The sequence below is a fragment of the Petromyzon marinus genome, unplaced genomic scaffold, assembly GCF_048934315.1.
Source record: "Petromyzon marinus isolate PM22_M1 ecotype Great Lakes invasive population unplaced genomic scaffold, UKy_Petmar_22M1.pri1.0 PM_Scaffold_333, whole genome shotgun sequence".
Taxonomy (NCBI): Eukaryota; Metazoa; Chordata; class Hyperoartia; order Petromyzontiformes; family Petromyzontidae; genus Petromyzon; species Petromyzon marinus.
The window spans coordinates 1-9751 of record NW_027423317.1 but is presented as its reverse complement, the minus strand read 5'-3'; the positions used below and the strand labels follow the sequence as shown (position 1 = coordinate 9751).

General features: G+C 51.3%; 1 protein-coding gene across 7 annotated transcripts; it reads right to left on the bottom strand.

Moving 5' to 3' along the window:
* Nucleotides 1-1794: 1794 nt before the first annotated feature.
* LOC142923210 (uncharacterized) lies at nt 1795-5156 on the bottom strand. Of its 7 annotated transcripts, none has more exons than XM_076064127.1 (2): nt 2298-5156; nt 1795-2229 (listed from the first exon to the last, which is right to left on the bottom strand). In XM_076064127.1, the coding sequence occupies exon 1, from the start codon at nt 4961-4963 to the stop codon at nt 3692-3694; it is 1272 nt and encodes a 423-aa protein (XP_075920242.1). In that variant the 5' UTR covers nt 4964-5156; the 3' UTR covers nt 1795-2229; nt 2298-3691. The 7 variants fall into 7 exon arrangements, with proteins under 7 accessions (XP_075920242.1, XP_075920243.1, XP_075920246.1 ...); XM_076064128.1 differs by having other exon boundaries at nt 1795-2103; nt 2396-5156; XM_076064131.1 differs by lacking the exon at nt 1795-2229 and having other exon boundaries at nt 2241-2725; nt 2956-5156.
* Between the last annotated feature and the right edge of the window lie 4595 nt (nt 5157-9751).

Here is a 9751-nt window from a genome sequence, read left to right as displayed (position 1 = left end):
TGATGATGATTTACTCGTGTTGCAATCGAAACGCCGCGCGCTATTATTTAATTCATTATTTATCTACCCACCACGTGACTTTACCGACAGACTCAACCGGGTACTTATTCCTGCGGCCGCCAAAGCTTAAGAGTTTAACGAGTTTAAGCTTAAGAGTTTAACGAGTTTAAGCTTAAGAGTTTAACGAGTTTAAGCTTAAGAGTTTAACGTCGTTCACGACGTTCCCATGGCAACGCGTCGAGGACGCCCGCGGGTGTCGCGATCGAAACGTCGTCCGTAAATGACGTCACGCGATTTTGGACGAATTTTTGACCCCCCACCCCCACCTCCTCCTCGTCACGTGGCGTCACAAAGAGTCAGACCCCCCCCCCACCTCAAATATGACGTCACAGAGTCAGACCTCCCCACCTCCAATATGACGTCACAAAGAGTCAGACCTACCTCCCCCACCCCCCTCAAATATGACGTCACAAAGCGTCAGACCTCCCACCCCCCCTCAAATATGACGTCACATAGAGTCAGACCTCCCACCCCACCTCAAATATGACGTCACATAGAGTCAGACCTCCCACCCCACCTCAAATATGGCGTCACAAAGAGTCAGACCTCCCCAACCCCCCCCACCTCAAATATGGCGTCACAAAGAGTCAGACCTCCCACCCCCTCAAATATGACGTCACAAAGAGTCAAACCTCCCACCCCCTCAAATATGACGTCACAAAGAGTCAGACCTCCCACACCTCAAATATGGCGTCACAAAGAGTCAGACCTCCCCCACCACCTCAAATATGACGTCACAAAGAGTCAAACCTCCCACCCCCTCAAATATGACGTCACAAAGTCAGACCTCCCCCCCCCCCCCCACCTCAAATATGGCGTCACAAAGAGTCAGACCTCCCCCACCTCAAATATGGCGTCACAAAGAGTCAAACCTCCCACCCCTCAAATATGACGTCACAAAGAGTCAGACCTCCCACCCCCCACCACCTCAAATATGACGTCACAAAGAGTCAGACCTCCCCCACCCCCCCCCCCACCTCAAATATGACGTCACAAAGAGTCAGACCTCCCTAACCCCCCCCACCTCAAATATGGCGTCACAAAGAGTCAGACCTCCCACCCCCTCAAATATGACGTCACAAAGAGTCAGACCTCCCTAACCCCCACCCCCTCAAATATGACGTCACAAAGAGTCAAACCTCCCACCCCCTCAAATATGACGTCACAAAGAGTCAGACCTCCCACACCTCAAATATGGCGTCACAAAGAGTCAGACCTCCCCCACCACCTCAAATATGACGTCACAAAGAGTCAAACCTCCCACCCCCTCAAATATGACGTCACAAAGAGTCAGACCTCCCACACCTCAAATATGGCGTCACAAAGAGTCAGACCTCCCCCACCACCTCAAATATGACGTCACAAAGAGTCAAACCTCCCACCCCCTCAAATATGACGTCACAAAGTCAGACCTCCCCCCCCCCACCTCAAATATGGCGTCACAAAGAGTCAGACCTCCCCCACCTCAAATATGGCGTCACAAAGAGTCAAACCTCCCACCCCTCAAATATGACGTCACAAAGAGTCAGACCTCCCACCCCCCACCACCTCAAATATGACGTCACAAAGAGTCAGACCTCCCCCACCCCCCCCCCCACCTCAAATATGACGTCACAAAGAGTCAGACCTCCCACCCCCCCACCTCAAATATGACGTCACAAAGAGTCAAACCTCCCCCACCCCACCACCTCAAATATGACGTCACAAAGCTCTGCCCCACCCACCCCCCACCCCGACATATTTCCACATAGAATATCAAGCGCGCCTCGCATCAGCTTGAAACCATCGTCGATGCTGTAGCACGTGCTTGACGTGGCGCGGACAAGGCCGTAGGAGTGTTGCTAGAACAATCCTAGATTGTCATTGAGAGCTGGGAATTTTGATGTGATGTCACGTCTCTCAAACCCCCCCCCCCACCCACGTCACGCATGTCTGACCCCACACACCCCCAGGTGCGTGACGTCATTTATGGCCATTTCATGAGTGTCCAGGACCACACGGCGTGACAAGCCGTCCCAATGCGAACAATTTGTGGATTCTTATCTTGTGGGGGTGACTTTTGTGGGGTGACTTTGTGGGGGTGACTTGGTGGGGTGACTTTAAGGATTCTTATCTTGTGGGGGTGACTTTGTGGGGTGACTTTGTGGGGGTGACTTTAAGGATTCTTATCTTGTGGGGGTGACTTGTGGGGTGACTTTGTGGGGTGACTTTAAGGATTCTTATCTTGTGGGGGTGACTTTGTGGGGGTGACTTTGTGGGGTGACTTTAAGGATTCTTATCTTGTGGGGGTGACTTTGTGGGGTGACTTTAAGGATTCTTATCTTGTGGGGGTGACTTTGTGGGGGTGACTTTGTGGGGGTGACTTTAAGGATTCTTATCTTGTGGGGGTGACTTTGTGGGGGTGACTTTGTGGGGGTGACTTTAAGGATTCTTATCTTGTGGGGGTGACTTTGTGGGGGTGACTTTGTGGGGGTGACTTTGTGGGGTGACTTTGCGGGGTGACTTTGTGGGGTGACTTTGTGGGGGTGACTTTGTGGGGGTGATTTTGTGGGGTGACTTTGTGGGGTGACTTTGTGGGGGTGACTTTGTGGGGGTGACTTTGTGGGGTGACTTTGTGGGGTGACTTTGTGGGGTGACTTTGTGGGGTGACTTTAAGGATTCTTATCTTGTGGGGGTGACTTTGTGGGGTGACTTTGTGGGGTGACTTTGTGGGGTGACTTTAAGGATTCTTATCTTGTGGGGGTGACTTTGTGGGGTGATTTTGTGGGGGTGATTTTGTGGGGTGACTTTGTGGGGTGACTTTGCGGGGTGACTTTGTGGGGTGACTTTGTGGGGGTGACTTTGTGGGGGTGATTTTGTGGGGGTGACTTTGTGGGGTGACTTTGTGGGGGTGACTTTGTGGGGGTGACTTTGTGGGGTGACTTTGTGGGGTGACTTTGTGGGGGTGACTTTGTGGGGTGACTTTGTGGGGTGACTTTAAGGATTCTTATCTTGTGGGGGTGACTTTGTGGGGTGACTTTGTGGGGGTGACTTTGTGGGGTGACTTTAAGGATTCTTATCTTGTGGGGGTGACTTTGTGGGGTGATTTTGTGGGGGTGATTTTGTGGGGTGACTTTGTGGGGTGACTTTGTGGGGTGACTTTGTGGGGGTGACTTTGTGGGGGTGATTTTGTGGGGTGACTTTGTGGGGTGACTTTGTGGGGGTGACTTTGTGGGGTGACTTTGTGGGGGTGACTTTGTGGGGTGACTTTGTGGGGTGACTTTAAGGATTCTTATCTTGTGGGGGTGACTGTGGGGTGACTTTGTGGTGGTGACTTTGTGGGGTGACTTTAAGGATTCTTATCTTGTGGGGGTGACTTTGTGGGGGTGACTTTGTGGGGTGACTTTAAGGATTCTTATCTTGTGGGGGTGACTTTGTGGGGGTGACTTTGTGGGGTGACTTTAAGGATTCTTATCTTGTGGGGGTGACTTTGTGGGGTGACTTTGTGGGGTGACTTTTGTGGGGGTGACTTTAAGGATTCTTATCTTGTGGGGGTGACTTTGTGGGGTGACTTTGTGGGGTGACTTTAAGGATTCTTATCTTGTGGGGGTGACTTTGTGGGGTGACTTTGTGGGGGTGACTTTAAGGATTCTTATCTTGTGGGGGTGACTTTGTGGGGTGACTTTGTGGGGTGACTTTGTGGGGTGACTTTGTGGGGTGACTTTGTGGGGTGACTTTGTGGGGGTGATTTTGTGGGAGTGACTTTGTGGGGTGACTTTGTGGGGTGGCTTTGTGGGGGTGACTTTGTGGGGTGGCTTTGTGGGGGTGACTTTGTGGGATTTATGAAGGGGTCACGGAGAGACCAACACCGTCTGAATCGGTCTGTAATGAGGAAGGGCACTGATGATGGGTTGTTAATAGGTGTGTGTCTGTCTGTGTGTGTGTCTGTGTGTGTGTGTCTGTGTCTGTGTGTGTGTGTCTGTGTGCCTGTGTGTGTGTCTGTGTGTCTGTGAGTGTGTGTCTGTGAGTGTGTGTCTGTGTGTGTGTGTCTGTGTGTGTGTCTGTGTGTGTGTGTCTGTGTGTGTCTGTGTGTGTCTGTGTGTGTATGTGTGTCTGTGAGTGTGTGTCTGTGTGTGAGTGTGTGTCTGTGTGTGTCTGTGTGTGTGTCTGTGTGTGTCTGTGTGTGTGTGTGTCTGTGCGTGTGTCTGTGTGTCTGTGAGTGTGTGTCTGTGAGTGTGTCTGTGAGTGTGTCTGTGTGAGTGTGTGTCTGTGAGTGTGTGTCTTGTGTGTGTGTGTGTCTGTGTGTGTGTGTGTCTGTGTCTGTGTGTGTCTGTGAGTGTGTGTCTGTGTGTGTCTGTGTGTGAGTGTGTGTCTGTGTGTGTCTGTGTGTGTGTGTCTGTGTGTGTCTGTGTGTGTCTGTGTGTGTCTGTGTGTCTGTGTGTGTGTGTCTGTGTGTGTCTGTGTGTCTGTGAGTGTGTGTCTGTGAGTGTGTGTCTGTGTGTGTCTGTCTGTGTGTGTGTCTCTGTGTGTGTCTGTGTGTGTGTGTGTCTGTGTGTCTGTGAGTGTGTGTCTGTGAGTGTGTGTGTGAGTGTGTGTCTGTGTGTCTGTGTATGTGTGTGTGTCTGTGTGTGTATGTGTGTCTGTGAGTGTGTGTCAGTGTGTGAGTGTGTGTCTGTGTGTGTCTGTGTGTCTGTGTGTGTCTGTGTGTGTGTGTCTGTGTGTGTGTCTGTGTGTGTGTGTGTCTGTGTGTGTCTGTGTGTGTGTCTGTGTGTCTCTGTCTGAGTGTGTCTGTGTGTCTGTGTGTGTGTCTGTGTGTCTCTGTGTGTCTGTGTGTGTCTGTGTATGTGTGTCTCTGTGTGTCTCTGTGTGTCTCTGTGTGTCTCTGTGTCTCTGTGTGTGTCTGTCTCAGTGTGTCTGTCTCCATCTCTCTCTGTCTCTTTGTCTGTGTGTCTGTGTCTCCGTGTCTCTGTGTCTCTGTGTGTCTTTGTCTCTGTGTGTCTGTGTCTCTGTGTGTGTCTGTGTCTCTGTGTGTCTCTGTGCCTCCATCTCTCTCTGTGTCTCTGTGTCTCCCTCTCTCTCTATACCCTCTCACCCACCCTCTCACCCACCCTCTCACCCACCCAACCACCCCACCCAACCACCCACCCAACCATCCACTCACTCACTCACCCACTCACTCACCCACCCACTCACCCACCCACTCACTCACACACCCACTCACTCACACACTCACCCACTCACTCATTCACCCACTCACTCACTCACCCATTCACCCACTCACTCACCCACTCACTCACCCATTCACCTATTCACCCACCCACTCACCCACTCACTCACCACCCACCCACTCAACTCAACAAGATATTTGCGGTTTTTTTTAAGGTCAAGTCGACCTAGAGGCGAGACGCGAAATGGGCTACACACACCACGTGCCGCAGCTGCCCCATGATGATGGTGATGGTGGTAGTGATGATGATGGTGGTAGTGATGATGATGGTAGTAGTGATGATGGTGGTAGTGATGATGGTGGTAGTGATGATGGTGGTAGTGATGATGGTGGTGATGCTGATGATAGTGGTGATGGTGGTGATGATGATGCTGATGATAGTGATGATTGCAGTGATGATCATTGTGATGATGATGGTGGTAGTGATGATGATGGTGGTAGTGATGATGGTGATGATGATAGCGATGATGATGGTGGTAGTGATGATGGTGGTAGTGATGATGGTGGTAGTGATGATGGTGATAGTGATGATGATGGTGGTAGTGATGATGATGATGGTGGTAGTGATGATGGTGATGATGATGGTGATGATGATTGTGATGATTGTGATGATGATGGTGACGCTATGGCCATCAGCCAGAATTGACAAACATATACACAGAACTATGTACACAAACAAAGATCCCCGTGTAGCCTTGCAACGGGCTGTCGGGGCAAGTGCTGTTAGCGAGTAGCAGCACCTATGACAACCACGGGCGACTCTCGGCCGCCTTTGTCTCTCCCGTAGTGGGCAATGCTTTGACTACACACGACACCGCTATTCCAGAGACTCAGCTGAGGCCGAGTCGACCGTGGTGCTGGTGGTGCCAATCGAACTCCTCGTCTCTAACAACAACAGCAGCAGCAGCAGCAGCTTGGCTAAGTGTTCGGCTGAGGCTTGAATGGGGTTAAGATAGACCCGGGGTTTAGGGTTGGGCATCACTGTAGGGGTTAGTGGGCAGGGTTTAGTGGTCAGGGTTTAGGGTTTAGTGGGCAGGGTTTAGTGGTCAGGGTTTAGGGTTTAGTGGGCAGGGTTTAGTGGTCAGGGTTTAGGGTTTAGTGGGCAGGGTTTAGTGAGCAGGTTTAGAGTTTAGTGGTCAGGGTTTAGGGTTTAGTGGTCAGGGTTTAGTGGGCAGGGTTTAGGGTTTAGTGGTCAGGGTTTAGGGTTTAGTGGGCAGGGTTTAGTGAGCAGGGTTTAGAGTTTAGTGGTCAGGGTTTAGGGTTTAGTGGTCAGGGTTTAGTGGGCAGGGTTTAGGGTTTAGTGGTCAGGGTTGAGGGTTTAGTGGCCAGGGTTGAGGGTTTAGTGGTCAGGGTTGAGGGTTTAGTGGCCAGGGTTTGTTTTAGTGGTCAGGGTTTAGTTGTCAGGGTTTAGGGTTTAGTGGTCAGGGTTTAGGGTTTAGTGGTCAGGGTTTAAGGTTTAGTGGGCAGGGTTTAGGGGTTTAGTGGTCAGGGTTTAGGGTTTAGTGGTCAGGGTTTAAGGTTTAGTGGGCAGGGTTTAGGGTTTAGTGAGCAGGGTTTAGGTTTTATTGGTCAGGGTTTAGGGTTAAGTGATCAGGGTTTAGGGTTTAGTGGTCAGGGTTTAGGGTTTAGTGGTCAGGGGTTTTAGTGGGCAGGGTTTAGGGTTTAGTGGTCAGGGTTTAGGGTTTAGTGGTCAGGGTTTAGGGTTGTGGTCAGGGTTTAGGGTTTAGTGAGCAGGGTTTAGGTTTAGTGGTCAGGGTTGAGAGTTTAGTGGTCAGGGTTTAGGGTTTAGTGATCAGGGTTTAGGGTTTAGTGGTCAGGGTTTAGTGGTCAGGGTTTAGTGGTCAGGGTTTAGGTTTAGTGGGCAGGGTTTAGGCTTAGTGGTCAGGGTTGAGGGTTTAGTGGCCAGGGTTTATGTTTTAGTGGTCAGGGTTTAGGGTTTAGTGGTCAGGGTTGAAGGTTTAGTTGTCAGGGTTTAGGGTTTAGCGGTCAGGGTTTAAGGTTTAGTTGTCAGGGTTTAGGGTTTAGTGGTCAGGGTTTAGGTTTTATTGGTCAGGGTTTAGGGTTTAGTGGGCAGGGTTTAGGGTTTAGTGGGCAGGGTTTAGGGTTTAGTGGTCAGGGTTTAGGGTTTAGTGGTCAGGGTTTAGGGTTTAGTGGTCAGGGTTTAGGGGTTAGTGGTCAGGGTTTAGGGTTTAGTGGGCAGGGTTTAGGGTTTATTGGTCAGGGTTTAGTGGGCAGGGTTTAGGGTTTAGTGGGCAGGGTTTAGTGGTCAGGGTTTAGGGGGCAGGGATTAGGGTTTAGTGGTCAGGGTTGAGGGTTTAGTGGCCAGGGTTTAGGGTTTAGTGGTCAGGGTTTAGGGTTTAGTAGTCAGGGTTTAGGGTTTAGTGGTCAGGGTTTAGGTTTAGTGGGCAGGGTTTAGGTTTAGTGGTCAGGGTTGAGGGTTTAGTGGCCAGGGTTTATGTTTTAGTGGTCAGGGTTTAGGGTTTAGTGGTCAGGGTTGAGGGTTTAGTTGTCAGGGTTTAGGGTTTAGTGGTCAAGGTTTAAGGTTTAGTTGTCAGGGTTTAGTGGTCAGGGTTTAGGTTTTATTCGTCAGGGTTTAGGGTTTAGTGGGCAGGGTTTAGGGTTTAGTGGGCAGGGTTAGGTATGAATGTAGGGTTTAGGGTTAGGTATCAATTCATCGTTTAGCTTTGGGATTTAGTGGTTTGGGGCTTTATGATGTGGGATCATCAATAGGTTTGTACGTTACAGTTATGGGTTTGGCCTTAGGGTCGGGGTTTGGGTTAAAGGTTAGGTAGAGAATAGGGATGAGTGAATGACCTCACAGCTGAATGACCTCACAGCTGAATGACCTCATAGCTGAATGACCTAACAAGTGACCAGCCAAATGACCTCACAAACGAATGACCTCACAGCCGAATGACCTCACAGCCGAATGACCTAACAAGTGACCAGCCGAATGACCTCATAGCCGAATGACCTCACAAACGAATGACCTCACAGCCGAATCACCTCACAGCTGAATGACCTAACAAGTGACCAGCCGAATGACCTCACAGCCGAATGACCTCGCAGCCGAATGACCTCGCAGCCGAATGACCTCGCAGCTGAATGACCTCACAGCTGAATGACCTAACAAGTGACCAGCCGAATGACCTCATAGCCGAATGACCTCACAAACGAATGACCTCACAGCCGAATCACCTCACAGCTGAATGACCTAACAAGTGACCAGCCGAATGACCTCACAGCCGAATGACCTCGCAGCCGAATGACCTCGCAGCCGAATGACCTCGCAGCTGAATGACCTCACAGCTGAATGACCTAACAAGTGACCAGCCGAATGACCTCACAGCCAAATGACCTCACAAATGACCTCACAGCCGAATGACGTCACAGCCGAATGACCTCACAGCTGAATGACTACAGTAATATGACCTCACAAACGAATGACCTCACAGCCGAATGACCTCACAGCCGAATGACCTCACAGCTTAATGAGCGACTGGGTGAGTGAGCAACTGAGTGAGCGACTGAGCGACTGACTGAGCGACTGACTGAGCGACTGACTGAGCGACTGAGTGGGCGACTGAGTGGGCAACTGAGTGAGCGACTGAGCGACTGACTGAGCGACTGACTGAGCGACCGAGTGGGCGACTGAGCGACTGAGTGAGCGACTGAGTGGGCGACTGACTGAGCAACTGACTGAGCGACTGACTGAGCGACTGACTGAGCAACTGACTGAGCGACTGACTGAGCGACCGAGTGGGCGACTGAACGACTGAGTAAGCGACTGACTGAGCAACTGACTGAGCGACTGAGTGGGCGACTGAGCGACTGAGTAAGCGACTGAGTAAGCGACCGACTGAGCAACTGACTGAGCGACTGAGTGGGCGACTGAGTGGGTGACTGAGCGACTGAGTGGGTGACTGACTGAGCGACTGAGTGAGCGACTGAGTGGGTGACTGACTGAGCGACTGAGTGGGCGACTGAGTGGGTGACTGAGCGACTGAGTGGGTGACTGAGTGGGTGACTGAGCGACTGAGTGGGTGACTGAGTGGGTGACTGAGCGACTGACTGAGCGACTGAGTGGGTGACTGAGTGGGTGACTGAGCGACTGCGTGGGTGACTGAGTGGGTGACCTGACTGAGCGACTGAGTGGGTGACTGAGTGGGTGACTGAGCGACTGAGTGGGTGACTGAGTGGGCGACTGACTGAGCAACTTAGTGACTGACTGAGCGACTGAGTGGGTGACTGAGTGGGTGACTGACTGAGCGAGTGTCTCACAATCGGCCGTAGGAGTCGCAGCTCCAATGTTCCGGGCCGGGCCCTTCGTCAGCTGAGACAAACGCCTCCTCATCATCATCATCATCGTCATCATCCTCCTCTCTCCTCTTTGTCATCATCATCAGGAGCAGTGCCATCAGCATCACGACAACCACCATCACCGCCACTACCACCATCACGACCATCACCACCACGGGCATCCAT

Coding starts and splice junctions, on each gene's coding strand:
- LOC142923210 (XM_076064127.1), bottom strand. CDS start 4,963: ATGGAGACAGACACACTGAGACAGACACACACAGAGACACAGAGACAC.